Genomic DNA, 26804 nt, shown 5'->3' with positions numbered 1-26804 from the left:
TATAGTAATCAAAGGCCGTTTATTTGATCATCATCATAATGGAGTACTTGAGGCATTTTCTTCTTTGCTAATTGACAGTTGGTCAGTTAAGAAGTGCTTTTCACAAAATCTTCCATAACCTTAAGGGTTTGAATTAGCTTGTAATAAATGCCTGAGAAGCTCCTCTAGATTCTTAAGTGCATTTGCTAAAACTCTCAACTGCTATTTTCCACCTTCTGGTCAGGAAATGCCTTTGATCTGCCATCTAGCTGCCCTACTTGCATATATCTATCTGTCTCAAGCATTGTAACCCTACTCATCAGCACAGTGACACATTACCATTTAGATATCATTTTCTGATGACCGATTTCTCTGAAAAAGAAAATGAAATGGTAAGAGTAGGAAAAGGGTCAAACCGAAGCTCAGATTGTCCTATCTGGAGAATTGCAGGAGGTGGTATGTAGTCAGAAGACTGAGCCCTGAGCTTGATCTTCACTCCCACTTTAATTACACACCTAAGCACTTCCTGTGCAGACTTTTTGGCTCACTGGCTGCTCCCTGATCACTCACGTGCCACTTCACCATCTGTGGTGGGACACCCTGCCCCAGAGCCTGAGTTCCACAATATCAAAATCCAGTAATACAAAATTGCTTCCTTCAATTTCACTCTCCCCACCACTTACCAATAAGGTGCTGGTAGTAGGGGGTGGGCATGGGAGTGAATTGGAGGAGTGGGATAAATGAACTTGCTGGTTTTTTAAAAGGAAGAGTGCAGTACATGGTCTTAAAGCATGATAATACTATAATATCCATAGTGACAGGGACTTTATTTAGCTCAGTTTTCTCCCCATTCTGCCACTTATGTGTTTAGTAAGTGTTGGTGGAGTAAATGAAAAAGCTAGAGAGATTGGTTTATATCACTGAATTAAAAATTAAATCTAGTTTTACTTCAATTCTCTCATGGCATTCTATTTTTAAGTAAATAAAGATTTAGAGAAGATATTTGTGTGGCATGCTCCCAAATATTAGGAATTTAATTGATCAATCTAAAACCTCTGTTAATAATAGTAAAGGAAGAAAGACAATAGGGGAGACATAGAAAGAAAGGAGAGGACAGTAATGTATGTTAGTTTCTCAAATATAACAGAGTAATAGATATTTGAGTAAAGAAAGTTTATAACTATAAACATATACCTATAAATACTAAGTTTGGAAAAAAAGACTTTTATTCTTTTTCTTATGTAACAAATATTCCCTAAGTGCCTACTCTGTGCCAAGTAATGTGTGGGTGCTAACACAAAGAGCAAAATGAAACAGATTTTACCCACAGAGGGACCATACAGGTAGTTCCTTACACTTTTACTTCTTTCATTCTTTGCTTCCTTCTTTCCTTTCTTCCTTCTTTCTTTTCTTCCTTTCTTTATTCCTCCTTTTTCTCTTCCTTCCTCATGTACAGAATACAAAGTCAACAGTTTGAAAAATAAAATGCCATCCTTAGTATCTCCCTAATAGTTAAATTAACCTGGAAAAGTTAGAAATTGAAAATCTCTTTTTCTCCATAGAAGTTAGCTTCCTCAGTGTGCTTCCTAATATTTAAAATAAATATTTTGCAATTAGGGTGAAATATGTTAGTGACAGCTGCAGAGGCTGAAGGCTTCTATTTATTCAGATACCCATTTATCTCCAAAATATCAAGGTAATAGCAGATCCCCAGCTTATCATTGCTTCTAGATGTGAACACATAATTAAAATCTCTATATGCCTTCTTATTGCTTTAATCTCATTCCTCAAACTGCTAGTAATGAGAGACCTGTTGATGTCAGTTGGGAAGGTAATTCTTTTGTAGGAAATTTTTAGCCACTGAAAATGAAGTTTGTCCTATTACAAGTAATACACTGCTCAAGGGTTCCATGTTGTCTTTGTTTAAACTCACATAGCAAAATTTATACAAGGAAGAATTCGGCCCCCGTGAAAAGAAAGCACTTTTGCAAGGATATACATAGTATGTGTATAATAGTACTGTACTCTGGATACAATAATTAATCTCAGTGGATGAGATAGGCATGCTAATCCAAACTATAAATGTAATTGCAAATATAGAAGCCAGAGCCTTGGGCAGAGGAACCAAAGATATTCATTATAGCGACATTCATCCTTCTGTGCCTAGTTCGATTATTCTAATCTGTTGAACTTCAAGCCACAGTAATATTGATGCTCGTCATTAAGATGTTAATGTTAAGAATAAATTAGAAGACAGCTTTGTTTCAGCCCTTTAGATACAATGAGTGTGTTTTTCATTTATGAAAGTTTTCTGTTGTGTTTGTTTATTAATCAAGAGAAATATATACAAAAATAACACACATAGACACACCACACATATATGATCATTCTCTCCATTTCATGAGAAGATGAAAATGGCAGTCATGCTATCTCTTATTTTATACAATTTGAAAGTCTGAAAGGCTCTAAAACAAAAGCCCTAAATTGGGAAGACTGATTCATGGATGCTATTATATAATGTATTTGAGTTATATACTTGTTAGAGCAGCACTATCCAATAACATTTTTTGTGGTAATGGACATGTTCACAGTAACCACTAGCTACATGTTGCTATTGACCAGTTGAAATGTAGCTAGTCCAACTGAGAAACTGGATTTTTAATTTGATTTAATTTTAATTAGTGTAAATTTAAACAGCTACAGGTGGCTACTAGCTTCCGTATTGGAAAATACAAACCTAGAACATTTTGTTTCCATTTTTAAAAATACTTGTTTTGTTTTTTATAGTAGTAATTTAAAACACTGCTTTTAGACAAATATTAACCAAAAAGATATATAAAATATAATTTATCATTCAATAAATATTTATAGAATATTTTATGATCACCCAACAAAATGGATTTTTGATGCTTGCAATAAGATTCCTCCTAGAAATTTAGAGACCAAACTCACTACAGTCTCCACCTTCTCATCACCCCGTTTCCTCAATGTATGAGGTTTTGTAATTTGTGATTTAAAGTGTTAAAACTAAATATAATTATTTAAAAAGTGAGTCAAACCTTCTCAAAACTAATAGCAGCAACCGAAGGCAGGTTGATACTCAGGTTTGGATAAGCCACACCAAGTGACATATTAATTTCTCTACTGGCTTCTTAGAAGAAAGATTTGAGGTCAGAAAATAAAGGAACTACAGGTGCCCACTCTTTTAGTCATCTGACTATTTGATTTATTTGATGAGTGATCTCAGTTGACCCTCCCAGGCACTGAACCATCAGAGAGTTATGTTGCTTTGTGATAAGAAACCTTGAGAGATACCTACATCTTCTTTTACCACCAGGAGTTTCATCTGTTCTGGAATAAAGAACATTTTTACGTATGATGTTTCTATCTAGATAACTGTAGAAATATTCGGAAAAGATTCACAGACTTAAATCAAATTCATTCTGACAAAAACCTTAAAATTGTATAATATTTACCAAGAATATATTAGATAACACCTTATTTTATTTTATTTTTGTTTCTTAAAGGTTGAAGGAATGGTTAATGTATTATACATTGAGAAGTCAATTAATGTTTTGATTAGCATTTGTTTTTCTGTATTTTCCTCAGAGACAAACCAAAAAATGAGGAATGTTTTTAATTTGATCTCTGGAGTAATCATAGATGTGGATATTGTATCGTTTAACAGATGCACTAAACAAACTAGTAGGTTTTGAAGTGTACATTTCTATTCACCAAGAATGCAACTGGCTTCTTAATTTTCCTGAAGTTCTGAGGCTGGTTTTTATTTATAATCTAATGTTGGGCTGCTGATGATATATAGTCTTGAGTTTTTAAATAGGAGTTAAATACAAGTAACTTGCTTAAAAAAAAATGTTGAAATCATTCCCAGCTGCATTAAAACTGATGTGAAACCTGCTTTTAAAAACATGTACTACACAAGTGACACCCTTGGCTGTTATATCCTATCCCACCCACAGATTTCTCTCAACATATAGCAGTTTTCACTAAGGAGATTTCCTTGTTTATAGTATACTCACCTTGCCCTGGGACTCTGCCAGGTATAGCTGATATAAAATACACACTATCATTAAAACACATCTTCCCCATTTAGAAATACCTCACCTGAATATTTTTTTCATTTCTTTGCACAAACCCATCTACACACAAACAAATCACTACCTCGACCATCTGACCCTCTTTTTTTTTTTTTTTTTTTTTTTGAGACGGAGTCTCGCTCTGTCGCCCAGGCTGGAGTGCAGTGGTGCGATCTTGGCTCACTGCACGCTCCGCCTCCCAAGTTTATACCATTCTCCTGCCTCAGCCTCCTGAGTAGCTGGGACTACAGGCGTCCACCACCACACCTGGCTAATTTTTTTTGTATTTTTAGTAGAGACGGGATTTCACCGTGTTAGCCAGGATGGTCTCGATCTCCTGACCTCGTGATCCGCCCATCTCGGCCTCCCAAAGTGCTGGGATTACAGGCTTGAGCCACCGCACCCGGCCCATCTGACCCTCTTAAGAGTAAAGCAAGGTACATGTTTTATTTGGAAACCCTTTTTAGGCAAAGGAATGTGGTTAACAACCTCTTTGAACTGCTTGTCAGGCAGTGTGGGAGCAGAGGAGGAATGAGATTTGTCATGAAAGGCAGCCCATGCTTCTGACATGGAATTCAGCAACTCAGGCTGTGTCCTCTTCATTTGGAGTACTTGTGTTGTGCTGGTGGAAAGTATTCCTATATGGAAGTGGTATTCCTGAAAAAATGAATATGATGCAGCAAATATATGATTAGTCTTCGTGGACTACTGTATAGATTAAATATCTTTTCCTCTCCCTTCTCTCCCACTTAAAAATGCTGTCAATAACCAGTGCTTGTACATCTACATAATCCCATAAGAATGATACTTCAGATACACAAAGAAAAAGCATTTGAGTATAGAGACAAAATCAGTTGCTACATATCAATATTTCACAAAGTTTTAAGTATTTCATTTCATTAACATGTTCTTTGAATCACACCACATATTTTTCAGGGAAAAAGACTTCTATTCATTTTATCTGATCTAAAAATACGAATATTCATGAAGAAATCTAAGCAGCATTGAGGAAAAATGAAAGCAACAGTACAGGATGTTGTGTGGGTATGGATTTGGTCAGGAAACAGAATGTGTCTTGAGATAGGAAAAAAATGTGTTGGTTCCCCCGCCTTGCCCCCGACTTTTGGGGATAGCCTGAATCAGCCACAGTCTGATCTTTGTATCAAAGTGCTTTAAGTTTTTTAAAGTATGCATGAGAATATAACTTTTAAAATACAAGAGATTATTAGAATATATTTCCTGTATATTCTGTGAAAGTGAAATTGGGCCTATTTAAGGATACAAGAATTTAGGTATATTCTTGCACCTTTTTTGATAGTTATTATCAATATTAGCTCTATAGAAAAAGTAAGGTTAAATTGTTCTAAATGTTCCAACAGTTTGCTCCTGTCTTCTCCTCTACTAGAGAGCAACACCCCTCAAACCTTATCTACTTCTACTCTCATCTCTGGTGTAAGGCTAGCAGACTATATATTCCTTGCTTCGTACTGTCATTTTCAAACCACTTTCAATGCAATCCAGCATTACTATCCAATAAAATGCTTCTTATTTGAAGTTCATGCTGTTTGCCTATGCCACCTTTTCTCCATACTTTAGTTATAGGTTGCTGAACTCCACATCACTATCACTTTTCTCAGTGACTCAGCGCATGACTTATTTTCATATGTAGTCAGCCCTCTGTATTGTGGGTTCCATATCCATGAATGCAACCAACTAAGGAATAAAATATTTGAAAAAACGTGGATGATTGCGTCTGTACTGAACATATACAGACTTTTTCTTGCCATCATTCCCTAAAACAGTATAAGGATTATTTATGTAGCATTTACATTGTAGTATTATAAATAGCATAGGGATGATTTAAAGTAGATGAGAGGATGTGCATAGGTTATATGCAATTACTATACAATTTTATATTAGGGAACAGAGCATTTGTGGATTCTGGTGTTCACAGGGGTTCCTGGAACTAATCCCTCACAGACCCTGAGAGATGACGGTACTCTTTTTTAGGGTAACCAATCAGGTAGCTGGGTACTTGAGAGCTAATGGTGAAATTGACACGTTTCAGGTTTCTAAGAAGGTGTAAGATCTATAATATAGACCTCATCCTACATGTAAGAATAAGCAGATTGCATCCATGCCACTTAGCCTTATCTTGTAAAATATTCAAGTAGTGCTAGGTTGTGTAAAGTTAGACAGTAGTAAAACATCCCCCAAAATTTAGTGGCTTAAGAAAACCAAGGCTCACTTCTCACTCTCACTACTTGTTCACTGCAGTTAGTTGGGCAAGATGCTAGGTGGGGCAGCTGGCTCTGCATATTGTAGTCACCAGAGGACCTGGACAGAGAGCAGCTATCTTAAACATTGACATTACACCTGTCCCCAGGACATCAGTAAATCTCATCAGTTCTCTTTTCAAATTATATGCCACATTTGACACTTTTTACTATCTCTCTGCTGCACAGCCTCCTAATTTGGCCTCCTCCCTTACTTGTTCTAAGCACTCGCACAGTAGGGAAAGAGTGCTCTTCAGGGTCTGCAACTTGCAATTACATGTTCTACCCTGAATTGATCCCATGTCACTTTCCACTCAACAACTCATTAGTCAGAATAAATAATGTGACCCAGTCAACCACAGGGCACCTCGGAAATGCAGACTTGCCTTATGCCTGGACATTGACTGTACAACTTTAATAACTACCAAAGAGTCTATTTGATCTTTCTTCTCAACATTGGCCCCATAGTCCTCAGACTCCTCAACTTCGGTTTAACCATCTGGACATGTGGTTACATCTTGTTATTACCTAGAACTGCTATGATTTAAAGATCTCAAATTCTGAAATTTATCTGACCTCTAGTTCTTACCTCTCAAGCCCCGTGCTAAGATGGATATAAAAGCAAATGAAACATATGACATAACCTTGAAGAACTCAAGGTTAAACAGTGAAAGAATCATAAAAATAACTCAAGTTCTAGAATGCGATAATTACTAAGTACTTGTGGGGCCACAAATTAAGAGCCCAACACAAGGATGGAGGAAAGGGGAGGAAAGTGAGTACATCTTTCCTAAATGGTGTAATGCTATGGCTGAATATTCAAGTTAGAGTCTGAATCAGCCACAGAGGCAGGAGGAGATATGCCCTTATAGATAGTGATTACAGTGTGTATAAATCCCTGGCAACATGACAAGTATAATTGCAGCATAAGAAACATGCCCAGGGGGCTAGAGATGAAGGTGAGATGGTAGGGTGGGGGAAAATCATGAAAGACTTTGAATACGATGATAAGGACTGTGTATTTTCATCCTTAAAGCCTTTGAACTAAACAGGCTTATATCGTAATCAGACTTACATTTTTAAAAAGTCATTCAAAATTGTTTATTAACCTGTATTTCATAGTTATTAGAAATACTTCATTGACTTCTAAACTGAGGCATAATCTGAAATTATATGAACAACAGTGAAGCCCTACAAAACATGAATTTCAAAAATTTTGTCATTAATTCCATCAGTGTGACTCACTATGTTATAGTAAGACAGATCCTTTGACATTTAAAATGCTTCTTGGGTTTATTATTGTTTCCAATATGCCTTTATTCATTCACAAATCTAAATCATAACTTATACCTGAAAATTTTAGCTTATATGTCCTTCAATATTTGTATAATATCTTTAAAACAAGCATTAAACAAAAGTAATAATGGTGCCAGTTAAACCTAAACCTTCATAGTTCAGGCCAATAGCAATTTTCCCCCTAAACTTGAAGATATATATATATATATATTTTTTTTTTTCTAAATCGAGAAAAAACAGGGAAATTGGTTGATTTCCAATTATATTACAATTAAGGTATAACATGTTTAAAAATAGAAGATCCATGAAACTTGATGCAGCTAGGAATGAAAGTAGTTTGAATTTAAAAACCTAAAGTTGAAAAAATTAACCTGATTAAGAAGTTCTAAATAGAACATTGTTAATTTTAAAAAATTTATCTCTTTGCATTTATCTCTGGGTAACCTTGGTGATCTAATGGCAGTAAAATTTTCTCTAAAACTCATGCATTTTTTTTAAAACTAGATGTCTTTTCCACAAATATTTATTTTCACTTTATAGTTTCAGATTGAGCTAATGGTTTCGTAAAGCAGACATATTGATTAGTTCAAAGTCAATTTCTAACCTATTCCAGCTCTTCAGCTTTCTTAGACCATTTTGTGAGTTTTGTTTTTTGTTTTCTTTTTTTTTTTCATTTTGTGGAAGATGGTCATGTCTTCTTTCACACCTGAAATCAAATAAATCTGACCTTTCTGTCCTTAAATGTTTGAGGATACATTTTTCTTCTTGCCATCTGTTGTTGTTGTTGTTGTTTGTATGCTGATTTAAAATAAAGTATGTGAAAACACTTTGGATAGATGGGAATGAAACTTAAGGTGCTGGGACCTCCTTATTTGGCTGCTCGTGGAGCAGATTCCAAGATGGGGCATCACTGCAGAGGTCTTCAGGGGTCCTAGGGGGTAGACTATAAATTATGGATTTGAAACCAGAGCTTGAGGGGCAGTTGTAAGCTGGAAGAAGGAATCACAGGAGTCACTGACTCTACTACCTAGAGCCAATAGCAAAAGAGAAATTGTAGAGATGAAATAGGGTCCCTCAATGTGAGTCAAGCAGGGGATCAAGGAAGATATGTAGCTGGATCGAGCAAAAGACTGAAACTAATTACAGGCACTGAATTCTGTTTCGGTTATTGTAATTCCCCCCTCCCAAAAAAAAACAACAGGAAAAAGGCCTTAGGTAACAAAACTAGGCTGGAAAATATTACAGGCAATTCAAAAAAATTATTGCTATAAACTACCAATTTTACAAAATATGTTGACCTCTTAAATTGGCTTTTTATATTTTTGCTACTCTTTTATTTCATTGTTCTATTTATATCAAATAAGTTATGTATTTAAACAAGCCTGATTTTTTAAATTTCTTCTTAAATTTTACCTAGACTTAGAAGTTAGACTTAGATGGATAATGTGTCAGGCTTACAGTGAAAACTACTACCTATAGTGGGCAAGTACTAAAAGAAAAGGATAAAGCCCTTATTTTGTTTTTGTCTTCATCAATAAGAAAAGAGAAAATATCACTTTAGTGCTTTCTTTTATCCAAAGTCCAGTGCACTATAACAAAGAGGCTGGAGCTCCAGGCAATTTCTGAAGATATCTACCAGGGACTTCTTATCTATTTCTTACTTGCTCCTTTGCTCCTCCCTTGATCCTTTTACTCCTCAATATAAGAAACCAAATTTGGATGTTTCAGAGGAAGACTTTTACTATAGGCTCCACAATGTATTTATCTGTTTTTGTTATGTTGTTTTGTGTTTCTTATTCCCCTGTTCATACAAAGATTTCCACTTCAGCATCATTATAAGGTCAAAAATTCACATTTGAGATGCTCAGCTATGAACTTCCTTCAAAGAACCATCTTACTTGGAATAAAATAATGACTTTCCTTCACCTTTAACACTTTCTTAATGGTAACGCCTTAGAGTGGCAGAGCAATTTGGAGGGTGCAAAGCAAAGTCACACATCTTCCTATTTAATCTGCATGAGCACGGCAGGCATCTTATTTTACAACTAAAAGTTCTGAGCCTCAAAAAAGACTCTGGACAGCCCAAATCTTCTTTTAGCAGTAGGAGAATTTTGTGAATATGCAAGTGCATTTAGATTACTTAATGTCATTTTCAGTTTTAAGTGTCACTATTAGATTTTCATTTCAGTAAGAGACACGGGAGATATGTGTAAGAAAGGCAGGTTTGTAAGTACATAAATCAGCTAGTTAGAAGGTTACTTTAAAATTTAGGCAAGTTATGACAAAGATCACAACCACTACAGTGGTGACAGAATGGGAAAATATTTAGGACATAAACATGGAGTAAGTTATTAACAGATTATGAAGTCCCTCTACCAAAACAAATATTTAGTAGGTTAAAGTTAACTCAATTGGCAATTAAGTCTTCATTTGATTATTCAAATGAAACTTGCTCTATCACAAAATACCTTTAAGTCATCAAAACCAAATGCCATTTGCTAAAGACATACAGAAGTGTAAGTTAATAAAGATACATCTTTATTTGTTAGAGGCTTAGTAATTAGAAGAATTAAGTACAAAGTTGGCAAGCAACAAATTGATGTAAGAAAGACTTAGAAAGACTTTTGGTCTTCCTTTATTCACATTAATTTTCCTGCAGTATTTCACACCTTCTTCCTTGTTACATCACCTCAACTGATGACCTCCTTAGATGTAAATACAAGAGAAACAACGAATACAAGTAGAGGAGATCAACTTCATCTTGCCTTTTCAGTGGCACCGCCTCTCTACATATGTACCTGCATACTCTGCCATCCCTCTTCCTCCAGAAGACATGGTCCTGCTTCTAAGACCAACCACCACACCTCTCTCTAAACCCAATCCCTACTTTGCTCCTGTAATTACCCGCTTTCCTTCCCATCTAACTTTGTTCCTCTATGCTCTGTGATTCCTCTTAGCACACAACGATGCCTGAGCACTATTCTTCCATAAAATCTCTCTCTTGATCCTACATTTTTATCCAAGTAATGCTGCATTCTCTGTTCTCCTCATTAGCAAATCTGTGTGAAAGTATTGGCTACATTTACTGTTTCCACTTAGTAACCTCCCAGGCTTTTCTCAATCCCTTCTAACTGGGATTTGCCCTGCAGTAGCCCAAGCAAATGTTTATAATTTACCAATAAAAAAGAAATTCCTCATCTTTCAGGAATTAAATAAAGAAAAAATTAAAAACCGTTTATATGAATATGCATAAAATGATTCATATAAATTATCCTGGGAATAACGGCTATATTTAATTATAATACCATATTGTTGGTATGATATATTTTCATGAAGTCTGGCATAGTAACCTGCTCTAAATGAATTTTGCTATGCATGATATCAGGCTGTCTGCCTTCCTTCCTTCCTTTCTTCTTTTCTTCCTTCCTGACTTCATTAATCTCTTTCTCCTGTTTAAAATAAACTGAGTATCTTCAGTTGTAACTCTGACAGGCTTAAATGATAATAGAATTCTCCCTCAATATAGTAGCTTTGTATTAATCTCTTAAATTATTTTTCATTAATATGCAAAAGATAAATTATGTGTGATTTCTAAAGAAGCTTTGTCAAGCTCTAGCAAACTAGCTTAATTATGAAAAATTAAATATTCTGTAATGATCTCTTCTTTTGAAGTCTTTAATATGAAATTACATTTGTTTAATCATAAGCTTGGTTCTTGGGCTTTTCAAGTGGATTTTGGAATTGTAAACCATTATGTTTGAGTGTAATTTCAGGCTTTCTTTAGTTTTTGGCATTAAAATCAATTTAAAATTAAAAATTATCAGTGGTGATATATTTTTTAATCAAAAAGAAACAAAGATAATGGATTTCCTCCCTAAAATCTGAACATATGTTACTGCACTACGACAGATACATATGCAGTATTTTGTTTTAGTTTTATAGATAACAAACCAAAATGCTACTTCTTGTTTTCACATTTTAATAATATGATGTAACAGTATAACTATTATTCATATGACTCATATGTCATAATCTATGAAAAAAAGGAAAGTGTTTTCTTACTATTTTTCTTTAAAGTTGTATTGGGGTTTCTAGGGAAAATTTAGGAAATTTTAAAGAAAATATGACTACAGCTCAAAAACAACAACTTAGAATTGTCTAGGCCTCTAGGAACTGTCAACAGCTTCCATCATTTAAATACAACTTACTCACATGTGGGAGAAGCATATGGAGGGAAAACTCACACAAGATGCAAAATAGGCAAGTTGTACAAATTAAAGAACAGAATGGAGAGTTTTTATTTAAAATTTTCTTTTTATTTTCTAAGTCAAATATGTCCTTTATTTGAATGTAAACTCACAGTTCAGATTTTTTGTGATAATGAGACAATAATTTTTATAATTTATTCAAAAAGAAAAATTGCTGTTCATAACTTGATAGTCATTTTAGCTACCACAGATATATTGAATGCTATCACTAATCATTTCTTTATCTATGTAAATAAAGTGAAAAAAAGATAAGCCTATCAAGAACTATTTTGTTACCTATTTAAGAAAAAAACACTGACGACTAGATTGATATTGACTAAAATAGGAGAAAAGTACATTCTAAAGTTTGAGATAACCAGATTAATAGCTGCATAAAATATGTGTAAAAGCTCTTTTCTCAGCTTTGTAATAATTTAAATGAGTGTAGAACCAGTATTTTTGTGTCATATTTTAAATCTAGAAGTCTCCTTTTTTTTTTTTTTTGTTAACATAACCTGATAGTTTCGGGGACCTCCTGCTTTATTTCACACTTGATGTATGTAAATACTTCTATTTTTACACATTTATAGTGTGTTTAATGTTATGCTATGCTTAATTTAAATGGGACATCTTACATGTTGATGAGAGACACGTACTAGAGCTATATGGAAGAGAAAATTTGAACCATGCATAAAGTAGGAATAGTAGTGTTATGTTGGGAGAAAGTCAAAATATAATAGAAGAAACATACCTTAACTATTATGAAATCTATACTGACAAAGAAAGAAAATGTTAGAAAGTTTGAAGGCAGATTTGGAGAAAATTAAAAGGAGATCTTGGTTTGTATAAGTAAGTAAAGCAACCAAAATCTGAACTGTGGAAAATGATGTAAAAATATTTATTTCCTTAGAATTTATCAAGAACGTTAATCCATATTTTATTAGTCAGCTTTCACTAGGTAAAGCTAAAATTACAGATGACCTCAAAATCTCAGAGGCTTACAGAATCATTGGCATATTCCTTGCTTTGATAACTGAAGTCAACTGTGATTGTGCTCTATGTATCTTTTCCTTCTGGAACTGGTTGAAGGAATAGCCCATATTTTGAGATGTGCCTTTTTTGTACAGAAGGAAAGAGCAAGAAAAAAGAAATTCACATGATAGCTTTTTAATAGCTTCTATTAAGAACTCTCTCGATTCCACTCACATTTCAATGGCAAAAGCATGTCAGAAAACTAATGATGATATCAGGGAACTGCAAGTCATGCAGCTATGGCAAGAAACATATAATCCTTTTATCAGAAAGGGAGGAAAGATAATGGGGGAAAATGATACAATCTATTCTGCATCATATGCCAAAAGTGTTTTTCATGGAGAATGTGGTACTACAGATAAGTCTTGAAAAGTTAGGGCAAATACAGAACAGACGTCAAATCATTTAGCAGCGATTGGCAGGGGTCTTCATTTGTACAGAAAACTTTAGCTTTTTGCCTTTGAAATTAACACAAAAGAGTAGAATGGCTGTATAAAGTAAAAATAATTTTTTAAAAGGACATGAGTTTTATCACATAGGTAGAAATAAAATGCATGACAATAAGATTGCAAAGACTGGAATGTGATAATTAGAAATATATTGTCATAAAGTTAGTAAATTTTTCATGAAGTAATAGATTAGAATAATTTAAAGATGCATATTGTAATCCTTAAAGCAACCACCATAATAATAACAAAGAAACACTACCTCCCCACCAAAAATTTATTGGAGATAAAGTAAAATATATACCTAAGAATACTTTATTACACACAAAAAAGACAGAATTGGAAACAGAGAAAGAGAAGATTGGTCAAATATGAAGCAAACACCAAGTTGGTGAACTTAAAACTAAACATATCAGTAATTGAAGTAAAAGGACTAAACACCCTGATTAAATCCAGACTAGATTTTTTTTATAAGTTAGACTAAATTGTATGTCGTTTAAAAGAAACACACTTTAAACTTAAGGAGCAAAGAGATTGGAAGTAAAATGATGGAAACAATAAGCAAAAAATTAACCTGGTGAGGCAATGTGAATATCAAAATAAAGTAGATTTCAAGCTGAACAGTGCTAGCAGAGATTTTAATGGGTCATTTCATAATGATAAAAGAATCACTTATTCAAGAAGACATAAGACTACTAAAAGTTTATACCCCCAGTACAAAGCTCCCAAGTATGAGACAAAAACTGACAAAACAAGAGAACTAGATGCAAATTTACAGTCACCAATATAGATTTTAACACTATTTTCTCAGTAATAGATAAAACAATTAAATAAAAATCAGTATAGTTATGGATGATTTGAACAACACTAACCATCAATGTAAGCTAATTAACATTAATAGAAAATTGTTCCACACTAGAGCAAGTTACAACTTCTAAGGTGCACATGGAATACTCAAAAAGATAGACCATATCCTGGGCCATAAAACAAGTTACAATACATTTCAAAGTATTTAAATTAAAGAATGTGTTCTCCAATGATGATAAATTAAATTATTAAATTTAATGAAGATGAATAAAAATAATATGCCTTTGAAAACCCCCAAATATTTAGAAGTTAAAAACACACTACTAAATAATTCATGAGTCTAAGAAATCTCAAAGGATATTACAATATATGTTTTGAACAGAAATATATGAAAATACAACATATCAATATTTGTGGTATGCAGCTAAAGCAATCTTTAGAAGGCAATTTATACATTTTAATACCCATATGAGAAAACAAAAAAGACATAAAGTCAAGCATTTCTACTTCCATTTTAAGAAACTAGAAAAATAATAAATTAAGTCTTAAGTATGTAGCACAAGGATATAAGAACAGAAATCAATAAAATAAAAAATGAAATAGCCTTGTATAAAGAAATCAAATTTGTAATTGAACAACAAGAACAAAAAAATCACTCCTGGACCAGATAGTTTCACTAGTGAGTTATAACATATGAATAAAAAATAATACTAATCTGACACAAACTCTCATAAAATAGCAGACTTGGGAACACTTTTCAGCTCATTTCATGAAGGGCAGGCATGGAAAATACAAGAAAAGAAAATTACAGCCAATATATTTCGTGAAAATAAATACAAAAATGCTCTACAAAATATTAGCAAATGAAATCCAGCAATATATTAAAAAGTTAATATACAAAGATCAAGTTTGACTTTTCTCAGGAATGCAAGGTTAGCACTGTCAACAAAATAGACCGAGAAAAATATTGCAACACATATATCTGACAACAGGTTTGTACCCAAAAGATATTAAACAGTCCTGCAGGTGGAGAATTTAAAAACCACCAACAACAATAATTTTTGCCTTAAGATTCAGTAATCCTGCTGCTAGTTATTTATTCAAGAGAAATAAAAACATATGTGTACACAAAGTCTTTTACAAGGATTTGTACAGCAGCTTTATTCATAAATACTCAATTATAATTTTCAGTCAATAACTGAAAACAACCCAGATATCCTTCAACAGGAGAGTGAATAAATAACCTGCAGTGTCTCATTCAGTGGAATACTAAGCAATAAAAAGATATAAACTATTGATACATGCAACTACCTGAATTAATTTCAAAAGTTATTATTTTGAGTGAAAGAAACTTGACACAAAAATTACATATTGAGTTATTCCACTGATATGATGTTCTAGAATAGTTAAAACTAATCTGTGGTGATAGAGATCTACCCATATATAGACAGGGTAGTGGTAGGGCATTGCCTGGGAAGGGTAACCAGGGAACTTTCTGGGATGATAGAGTTGTTCTGTGTGTCTTTATATGCACTTCTCAACACTAATTAAAGGCTACTGAGTTAGTCCATTTGCATTGCTCTAAAGGAATACCTAAGGTTGGATGATTTATAAGGGAAAAAAGTTTATTTTGGCTCATGGTTCTGCAGGCTGTATGAGAAGCATAGTGCCGGCATCTGCTTCCAGTGAGTCCTCAGGGAGCTTTTTACTCATGACAGAATGCATAGTGGCAGCAGGTGTGTCATGTGGCGAGACAGGCAGCGAGAGAGAGAATGAAGAGGTTCCAGACTCTTAAACAAGCAGATCTCACCAGACTCTTAAACAAGCAGATCTCATGTGAACTAACTGAGTGAAAATTGCCTCATCACCAAGGGTATGGTCCTAAGCCATTCATAAGGGATCCACCCCCATGATGCAAACACTTCCTACCAACCTGTACCTCCAACGTTGAGGATTACATCTCAACATGAGATTCATAGAGGATAAATATCCAAACCATATCAGGTACCCTTAAGATCTGTGTATGGTCATCCTTCAGTCTTCTCAGGGGATTGGGTCTAGGACCCACCCTCCCCACAGTATACCAAAATTTGTGGATGCTCAAGTCCCTGATGATATTAAAGTGGTGTATCCTATGCACATCCTCACATATAATTTAAATCATCTCTAGATTACTTGGAATACTTAATACAACATAAATGCTGTGTAAAAAATTGTTATACTATATTTTTATTTTTTATTATTTGTATTTCTGCATTGTTATTTTGTATTTTTTTCTGAATATTTTGATTCAAGATTGGCTGGATTTGTGAATGAGGAACGAGCAGATATGGAAAGATGACTTCATTTCGCTGAATTTCAATTTTAATTGCATTTTTAACAAAGTGAATTACAATGCTTACCCATGTTTGAACATTAGAGTTCACTGTTTTCAGAAATGGTATGACAGGTTAAGAATATTATAAGTCACAAGAAGCATGATAGTGAGAACTGGGTTCATCATCATGTAGGACCAGCAAGAAGAACAGGGTGGTGATGGAATTCAACCTTCAGAAGAAATTACCAGGGCAGAGAGATTTGAGAGAGAAGTAACTCAATCATTTCTTGTAATCCCTCCGCTTCCAAACCTCCCTAAAATGATTAAATACGTTTTAATGGAAGGGCAGAATATTAGGGATAATGTGCTTTCAGTAGCTCCACCTCCCTCACCCCTCAAATTTCCCTCAATCATTTGCCAAAACCTAAGTTTCTATAAAATAATGGGAAATAATTATCTTACTTTGCAACTCAAAATAAAAGAGCTTAAAATATAAATGCGTGATTAAGATAATACTTTAAGATAAATGAATTTTATTCCTAATCAATGTATGGATGCAAATAAGCACTGATCTTTCCTGTTACTGGTAATATAGAAAGAAGAGAAGGAAGTAGCAGTCCAATTTAACACACATTTACTGAGAGTGTAACGTGTACTAAATCAGTGGTTTTCAAGCTTTTGTTACTGTGACCTTTAGTAAGAATTGCAATTTATATTGCAACCCTGTATGTAAGTACATATGTATAACTAAAGCAGTGTTATAAAATAAAACATGTACTTGCTAAATAAGATGCAGTCTAGTATTTACTAGACTAGTATAGTGTGTTTCATGTTTACAGAAATGCAAGTCATGATGCATTAATTTCACTACCTGCTAAAACGTTGTGAACTGTGGTTTGAAAAACACAGTGCTATTCTTTCTACTCAAAATGTGGTCTGTGGACCAACAGCAGCAGCATCTGGGGACTTTAAGAAATACAGAACCTGAGACCATACCTTGCACCTAATGAATCAGAATCTGCATTTTAACTAAACCTCCAGGTGCTTCCTGTGCGCTTTAAAGCATCAGAAGCCCTGTGCTAGTTGATGCCTGAGGAGGGTGCTCTGGACAGATGAAGCCTTCTTGGTATTGTTTAAGGCAGAGATTCTTCCTCAGAGATAGTCTGTATTCAGAACAGGCATATTCAAGCCCCCAGCTAAGTCCAATTCAGTATCTCCAAGGATATCTCAGGGCATTTTTATTTAAAAAAAAGGAAAAAAAAACATATTAACAAACAAGATCCACGAAAGCCTCTGAATCAGATCCTGTTTAAGAACCACTGGTATAAAAAGTGAAATGAAAGTTGAGCACTGATTAAGTCGTTTGTTTGTTTACTATTATACAAAGGCGCAAATCTATGTTTCCAGTAATGTGGAAAGATTTTATTTTATATTTCTTTGTGGGTGACTTCATAGAAAGGCACTTTATTCACACAATACTTATTGATGGGGGTATTCCCACTGCTTCTTTTGAATGTACTTCTCCTTATCGGAGAATTTCCAAACATCTCCATTTTACCAATAATTGCCCTTTTATATAAATGTAATGTGACTTCTGGTAGAAATATTATTATTAGTCCTGCTGAGATAGCAAAATTTATCCCTGGATGACCTCCAGTCAATCCCTTACCAAAGATCTCAACTGCTGAAGAAAATGGGGCTGTCTCTAAGTGGCCATCACTGTTCATTAAGGTCCTTGCCATTGTGTTCGTATCTTTCCTGAGTAATGGGAAGTTTTTTAGTCTGGAAGTTGCTAATCTTGCTAACACTAAAAGGCTTTCTCCCATTAGCAGCTTCTGTGTTGCATTAATAATAAGAAAGTAATACAGAGACGGACCTCAGCTGTTCAGTCTCCCCTGAGATGAGGCCCCAGCTTCCCTCTTATCCCCATGGTCCACTCTAATGGTCTTGCCTGTATTAAAGTAGTAGAGTGGATAATAAGATAAGTGCTGTTTATTTTATCAGAGTCTAAAATTCCTTCTTCCTGTTGGGGAGGACACGTTTTTTTTTCTTAAGACATCCAAATTGAAAACTATACCATCAATACTTTTGCAATTGAAATTGACCTATTTGCTTCATACTGTTTTAAAAATGTAAGTGTTGACTATCAAGCACAGGAAAAAAATGTTTTAGAAAAAATAAATCCCTCCACCTTTCTTGGAAGAGTTACAAAACAGATAACTCTCCTAGGGATGTCTTCTTGTCCTTTTTTGAGTAAATCAAATTACTCATCTGAACAGCAGTAGATTAAAGAAAACTAAAGATCTTTGATTTTATAAGTATTAAAAACTCTTGTTAATAATCAAAGAAGAAATGAAGAGAAAATAACATATTAAAACAAAGTAAGTAAGACTGGATTTGACAGGTTCAAGGTGCATGTTAATAAATTGTCTTTGTTATTTAAAATGTTCATAAGGACAGGAACTAATGCTGGGATTAATTGCTTATGTTCTTTTTCTGTTTAAAATATGTTATCTTTTGCAGAAGTGCACTTCTTAAAGATTCCCTTGATTTAAACATCTGTTTTTAAGTGTATATGATCTGTGTATGCAATAGTTAGTGGATTGCAATTTTTCATTTTAAAATAAAACTACTTTTTCTTTCAACAATATATTTTTAACTGGGAAAAGAGGTAATTCACCTAGAAAGTGTTGCTCATTCCTTGCACTCAAATACTAGAAATTTTTTCTCAATTTACACTGTTGTATCCTGATTTTGAAAAGCTAACTTTATAATTGGGTGATGTATTGCCCGTTTTTGTACTTGTCATTTAGAGGAAAAAAGAACCAATATCAATCATCATCATCATCAGTGACTAAACAGTGACTCAATGTATTTTTTAAAATAAAATATATGTTCATAACCCTCTAACAAGGAATCACTGTGATTAGCTTTATGCAATACTTATGTGAGATTCAATAAATGACAGTAAAAAACAACTAAAAGCTATTTTATAAAAACTTATAATCAACATATTTTTTCTTGTAAGTACTTAACTGTTTGAGGGAAAAAATGTGGGCATATCTAATAAATCAGGGATGCTCATCGAAATTTTTAAAAATTATACATGAAAACTTTCTTTGGACCAAAAGGTCCATAATCTGGAAATAAGAAAATTCTAAATACGTTTCAGTAAAATAGACAGTAGATCTTTCCCCCAGAGAGGTGAAAATTTAACTCCCTGTTAACTAAATAACTCTTTCATATGGTCTATTTATTAGGCAAATAATTTTGATGAATACAGTAAACTCACATGTTTGTTGTTTTATTTGGCATGCAAAATGCAAACGTGTTCACCACATACCAATGGGAAGCATATTATTGTTAGAGTTGTCTTTAAATTGGAGGAAGAAAAGAGTTGCTTATGACATTCTTACGAAGCTTCAATAGCAGACAGGTCCATTGGGAAAGTAACAGCTTTAATACAGAATTGTTCTGGGGTTGTAGATATAATGCACAATTACCTGAATTCGTTTTACTTTTTTCTGTCCTACAGTCCATGAAGGCTCTGGAGAAACTAGTCAAAAGGAGACATCCACCTGTGATATTTGCCAGTTTGGTGCAGAATGTGATGAAGATGCCGAGGACGTCTGGTAATATGCTGTTTTTATTCTTTTAGACAAAATAATGACAGTGATTAATTTCTTTTTAACGCCATCAACCATTCTGCAACAGAAGACATTGTCTGCATTTTTATTTTCTTATTCAGTTCCCAAGTGAAAAAATAAATAAATAAATAAGGGCTGTAATAACAGCAAGGAATTTCTGGAACTTGATTAAGAGGTGGGCCAGCCAAGCAGCTATCCATGGCATTACTTGATAAGGTACACTAAAATATCATTGAATCCTCCCAAAACTGTCAATGTTAGGATATAGAGGGGAAAAAAAAGTCTTATTTACTAGAATGTCTTTGAAAAGGTATCATCAGGACTGGGTGTGATGGTTCAGGCCTGTACTCCCAGCACTTTGGGAGGCCAAGGCAGGAGGATCGCTTGAGGCCAGGAGTTTGAGACCAGCCTGGGCACAAAGAGAGACCCATATCTCTACAAAAAAAAAAAATAATAATAATAATTAGCTGGGTATGGTCGCACTAGCCTGTAGTCCCAGCTACTCAGGAGGCTGAGGTGGGAGGATCACTTGAGCACAGGAGGTTGAGGCTACAGTGAGCTGTGATCATGCCATTGCATTCCAGCCTGGGCCACAGAGTGAGACTTTATCTCAAGATATTTAAAAGGCATCATCAGGAGGCAATAGATGATCAGAGTTAGTCTGTTTGGGTTTCTATAACAAAATACCATAAACTGGGTAGCTTATAAACAAAAGAAATTTATTTCTCACCATTCTGAAGGCTGAGAAGTCCAAGATCAAGGCAGATTTAATGTCTGATAAGAGCTCACTTTCTCTTAAAATAACCTTCTTCTTACTGAAGCTTCACATGGCAAAAAGGGCAAGGGAGGTCTCTGGAGCCTGTTTTATAAGGGCACTAATCCCATTCATGAAGCCTCCACCCCCATAACCTAATCGCCTCCCAAAGGCCCTACCTCCCAATACTATCATTTTGGAGGTTAGGATTTCACCATATGAATCTGGGGAGGGGGACACCAACATTCAGATCATACCAGTTGCTAATCTGACTTCTAAGATGATGGCGTAACTACTCTTATAAAGATATGTTCATCAAATAAGGAATCATACTTATTATTTTGAAAGGGTGCCAACATTTTAGCCTTCTACTATATTGGTCCCACCTTAAGCACGTTGAAAAGTGAATAACTCAAACTTCTCAGGGGTTCTTTGTGTCATGATAGTGAAAAGAAGCAGCCTCTTTTTTATTCCTTTCCTCTTCTCTCTTCTGCTCCTCCCCTCCTCCTCTTCCTCTTCTTCTTCTTCCACTTTCTCGTCTTCTCCTCCTCCTCTTTTCCCTCCCTGTCTTCCTCCTCTTCCTCTTTTCCTTCTCCTTTGTCTTCATCTTCTTCCTATTATTATTATTATTACTATTATTTATCTCTTTTTCTTTTTTACATATACCTCACCCTTTTCAGGAAAACATCTGGCTGCTTTTTATTTTCTTCAGTATGCAGACTGTGCTTGCCTAGAGCAGTTAACCATCATTTTGATCAAACTTTTATGAGTAAGGGGAAAATTCATCTAAGGAAAATGAAGAAAAAAAATTAAGACAAGATTATTTGGCAGTAGTAAAACAGTCTGCACTTAAAATATTTTTCAAGTGAAGATTCTATCTGAGTAAACGGTGGTTCTTAGGGTAAACTACGTACTTACAAGTAAACACTGCCTTTGAATAGCTAAGTGAAATAAACATCTATTAGTAAAATCAGACAGCAGTAGAGTTTTCATACCTGTCAAACACTTCTAGCCAGTGGGCAGCTAGGAGCCAAGTGAGAGAGTCTATGCCCTGGTTTGACCATCTTGAGGTAAACAAATGTATGTTTTTTATTGAGACAGCATTTCATTTTCTTTCTTTTTTTTTTTTTTTTTTTAGACAGAGTCTCACTCTGTCGCCCAGGCTAGAGTGCAGTGGCGCGATCTCAACTCACTGCAAGTTCCGCCTCCCGGGTTCGAGAGATTCTCCTGTCTCAGCTTCCCAAGTAGCTAGGATTACAGGTGCGCACCACCATGCCTGGCTAATTTTTGTATTTTTAGTAGAGACAGGATTTCATCATGTTGGTCAGACTGGTCTCAAACTCCTGACCTCAGGTGATTTGCCCACCTCGGCCTCCCAAAGTGCTGGGATTACAGGTGTGAGTCACCACGCCTGGCCAACAAATGTTATGTTTTTTAAAAAACATCCCAGGTACCTTAATGTCTGATGAATTTGTGGTTCCCAAAACTGAGAGATTGCCAGAGGTACTATGAGAATTTTTTTAAACATACCAGTTATTTAGTTCTGCCCCAAAATTAATGAATCAGAATTTCAGAGAAGCGGGGCTTAAAATTTTAGTTTTCTACAAGTCCCCCACGTGATTATGGAAATACTACTCTAAAATAAATTACTAATTCAAAGACTCTTTCTCCTTCCTAAATGCTTTAGGGCTCTTCTGTAGTCATAAGATCAAGACACACAAATAGGAAATGTATCCTTAAAATATGTTGTTTCTAACGTTTGTTGGTGACTGCATCTGTGTTTCAGCATCATTTTTTCAAGCTGTCTTCTTGTAAATTATTTCACTTAAAAAAATGTACATGAGTCTCTTTTTTTAAGAATTTTAATTTTCCTAGTTCCTTATCTTTTTAATGATCATTCTTTAAGTGGTATAGCTCCACTTTCCAAGTACAGATATTTAAGACATGAACTTATAAGAGCAGCTAAAAATTATTGGTTGCTTACAATGGGTTTTATCCATTTGTACCATTTGTATACTTTTTTTTTCTCAGCTATCTTCAAAATAGCCATAGGAGGTAGATTCCATTATTATTTTACTTTAAAAAGAGAAAACTGAGTTTTAAAGTGTTAAAGTGGCAGGACCAAGATGAAGACAGGAGGCGAAAGTAACTAAAGGGTGTTAGCATAACAATTCAACCAAAGATGCAATGGAAACAATATGTCTTTGCTATCATGTCTAGACAATGAGATGGCCAGATTGCAGGCAGCATGTTTGCACTGACTCTCCAAGGCCTGCAAGGTTAGAGCTGGTCTAGGTAGATATTTGCAGCTGGAAGTGGGAAAACATCCAAGCAAGCAAGGGGTTAATCCTGGTATTCTTGCAGAAGTTCAGATCCATGGTATGAAGGCAGTATGAAGAGATACGGGCAAGGGCAGTGACACCAGAAAGGCTTAGCAGTTGTCTACAGGGCCCAGCCATAGCAACTGTAATTCAGAAAATAAGTTCAGTTACAAATGGGACAAGGAGAAGGACAAAGCAGAACCTCAGTCATGGAGAAATTGGTGTCAATCAGAAAAACTCATCAAGAACTGAAATAGGAGAGCCTGGATAGATACTGGAACTGGTATACAAAGTCAAACCTTGGTTACAAGTGGCTGGGAGAAGCATAGCCTGCATCTGAGAAATAAATTACAAGGTCAGAATGAAACCAGCAGCAAAGCTGTCTGAATGCTAAATCAGTTAGCTTTTGGCTACGATATCTTGTATACCCCCAGCATAGGGACAAGATTAGCTCCAAAATGCAGAATAAGCCTGAACCTCCAGATGGGGGCTAAGTGGCCACGGCTGTGAAGATTAGAGGGCTGCAGGGGCAGGGAGCCAAGAAGATCATTAGACTTCCAAGGCAAGAATGAAAGTTTTTAGTGTTTAAATAAAATGTATTTAAAATGTTCAATGTAAGCAATAAGGAATTGTGCTGAAATGACAAGTGCATTGATTTTCATTTACATACCTTGTATGTTAACATACCTTTGTATGTTAACATATTGTATTAGTCATGGCCATGAAGGGCAGATTGGAAACAGCTGAAGGACACAGGAATAAAGCAATGAGTGAAATTAAATAGGCATAGAATGAAAGAGGCTGTAAAGTAAGATAGGAAGCAATAGCGGAGCAATCTGACTGTAGTACCAGGTAGCAGAACCTTCACTAAATCAAGGGAGCGTTGATACACTATTGATTTTGGATGACACCATGGCCACGTTCTCTCAAACATAAAATACTACATATGCTGTGTGGCAACAAAGAGTACAACTTATTGTTTCAGTTTTTTCCTTTAACACTAACTAAACTATAATTTTATGTGTACAGATTTCCTTAATCCTGCACTATGAAGTAATAACAAGATGTGAATAACTGCTGACGTGAAATAATGTTCTTACTATATCCACAATACTGAAACAAAGGTGAAAAATTCCCAATCTTTCTTTAACCCTGGCCTAATAAGTTAATATTTTGCATTTTGCCACAGGGTTAAATCTAGTTATTCAAACATTCTTAAGTACTTTCAAGATGAAGATAAATCTTTATTAGAATAAAAACGTCAGTGCACGGTTAACTGATCATGTTTTCATAGTTAGATGAGTTTTTGAGTTCAGAAGAAAGTCACACTGGAGATGGGAATTAAAAAAAGTAATAAATAGGGGAAGGAGAAGGAGAATAAAATAAGAGGAGAAAAAGTAATAATCAGATGGCATTGACAAACTATGATACTAATGACATAACATTTTAATGCTTTTATTTTGAGAAAACAGATGGCTTGTAATCTAATATAAGACCCTAGTTTATGTTCTGTGATTTCATTTCAAGGTTTTTCTCTTGCATTTTTCTTATATGGAGAACATCAAGGCTGTAAAAAATCAGAAAATTTTAGGTTCTCTCAATAGGAAAGGAAAACCATTGCTACAAAATATTTTTTTTCAGTTATAGGTATTAACTTAAATGTAGAAAAGGATTGAGCTTCCAAAAGAGGGTTAAAATTCAACAGGACAAGTTATTCACACGTCAGTACATCCATTCTCATAATAGAGGTATCTTTCATTAAGGAAGGACTTCAAAAGTAGCTGAAACACCTGTGTGAAGGGATGTGTGTGCCTGTTTATGGGGAAGGGGTTAAGAGAAGAAGGGCTTAAAAGATCATTTCTCTTTATATCTAGACTGAAAACAGTCAAAACTAATACATTTATACATAAAAGAGACTCTCAAATACACCCTGCCAAATATAATTTATAAAGAAGAAGAATGGCTTATAAATAAGTCAAATATAATAAAATTGACTCATTGCAAAGTAATAAAGCTCCATCTGATAGCACTGGGAATACCAACTTATGATTTCAGCAAATATTTCTGATTTCACTTTAGAAACAGCTTTATATTCCCTTAATTATCTTACCTGATAAATTATCTCAGTAAGTCCAAAGTAGGTCAGTGGAAACTCTTTTCTCTGGGAACTGTTCCTTAGAAGTAATTAGCCTGGAAGTTTCTGTTGGTTCTGTCAGTCACAAGTAGTTCAGAGCCCTGGGGTTGATACTTGATTTAATATACATATACATACAAAAGCATTGATAGCTGGGTCTGACCATAGGAATAGCTAGGTATGAAATTGGCTGCATGCCTAATATTTCCAGGAAGAGAGCACAGGTGCACAGGTGTAAGAGCAGATGCAGCCAGATGACAAATGACATAATATGGGACAACTTAAATTATTAGGTATATTTGCTTTATATGTATTCTTCAGAGCTCTTTATTCCTGTTTTAACTTTGCTTTTGTAGTATTCTCTACATGCCACTCAGGCTCCATTAGCGATATCTTATTGGCTTAAATGCTATTAACTCCTTAGTAGTCATTCATTTTGTCTTTGAAAGCATTAATAATATTTTCCAGTTTTAGTGTATAATATCCTCGGTGTTTGAGTGCAATGGTAAGAAAGGAAAGAAGCAAAGTTGTTGCAATAAAATGAGTTCCAAAGAGGAATGCATTGAATGTCTATTATTTTCTCTATTTCATGGATGTTTCATAATTGAAACAGGGTGTGGGATCTGGCATTTCTTTTCTGGGTGTCTCTTACAAAGACAGTTTAGTTTGAAGTCTTTAACATCTTGCTCCTTTGATCTGAGAAGGCTCCTTGTCACTAGGAAGACTGTGTGTTATTGGCAACCTGCCCACATTTAATGCATTTTGGATTGTGGAGGCTCATGAATATTTGAAGTGGGGCAATGGCCATGGATGATCCTTGGCACTAGATTTCATCATAGGTATAAGTAAATTAGACATTAGGTCTTGCTGACTTTAGTACCTTTGGGTTGTGAGTTTGATAGGGAAAATTAAGACACCTCTGAGGAAAATACAGAAAATGGTTTTATTTAAAACCACTCCTGGTTGACAGTTGAACAAAAAGATTGTGTTTAAAGTAGAAACTGCAATCTTTGTATTGCTTTTCTACTAAGCAAAAAGAGCAGACTTGGATATGGTATATTTAAAGAGGATGCTGATTAGTCACAAAATTAGCCACCTAAGAGTTCATTCAGTTTCTCCCTAGGGTGTTTCCCTTTTATTAATTTCCTTTGCTCTCTGGCCCCAGAAGTGTAACTGGTAGCCAACATTAGGTCTGGTTTCTAATATGAGTTTACTCATGGAGACAATAAAAAAAAAAACAGAAAAAAGATAATAGATCTGGTCTAGAAAATCTAAGGTTTTTGTTGAATGTATACATGGCTTTTTGAGAAAACATTTTAGTTCCAAGATTCCTGGAGTTGAGGTATGACCTCCCTCCATTTACCTCTTATCCCCACCTTGAAGACAGTAGCTGTCACCTCTGAAAGTTGCAGTAGCGTTTTCTGTTTGAGTCAATGAGTGGGAACTGAAAA

The 26804-nt window shown here is 34.8% G+C and overlaps 1 protein-coding gene across 2 annotated transcripts in view; it reads left to right on the top strand.

Annotated features, from left to right (window-relative positions):
• TMEFF2 (transmembrane protein with EGF like and two follistatin like domains 2) overlaps window positions 1–26804 on the top strand; it is a 244576-nt gene that overhangs the window by 112733 nt on the left and 105039 nt on the right. For both annotated transcript variants that reach the window (XM_025404668.1, XM_025404669.1), the window contains exon 5: window positions 20033–20129. In XM_025404668.1, the coding sequence (XP_025260453.1) occupies window positions 20033–20129 (97 nt within the window). The remainder of the gene's footprint in view (window positions 1–20032; window positions 20130–26804) is intronic.

This window comes from Theropithecus gelada, chromosome 12, assembly GCF_003255815.1.
Source record: "Theropithecus gelada isolate Dixy chromosome 12, Tgel_1.0, whole genome shotgun sequence".
Taxonomy (NCBI): Eukaryota; Metazoa; Chordata; class Mammalia; order Primates; family Cercopithecidae; genus Theropithecus; species Theropithecus gelada.
This window is presented reverse-complemented; position numbering and strand designations above follow the sequence as displayed.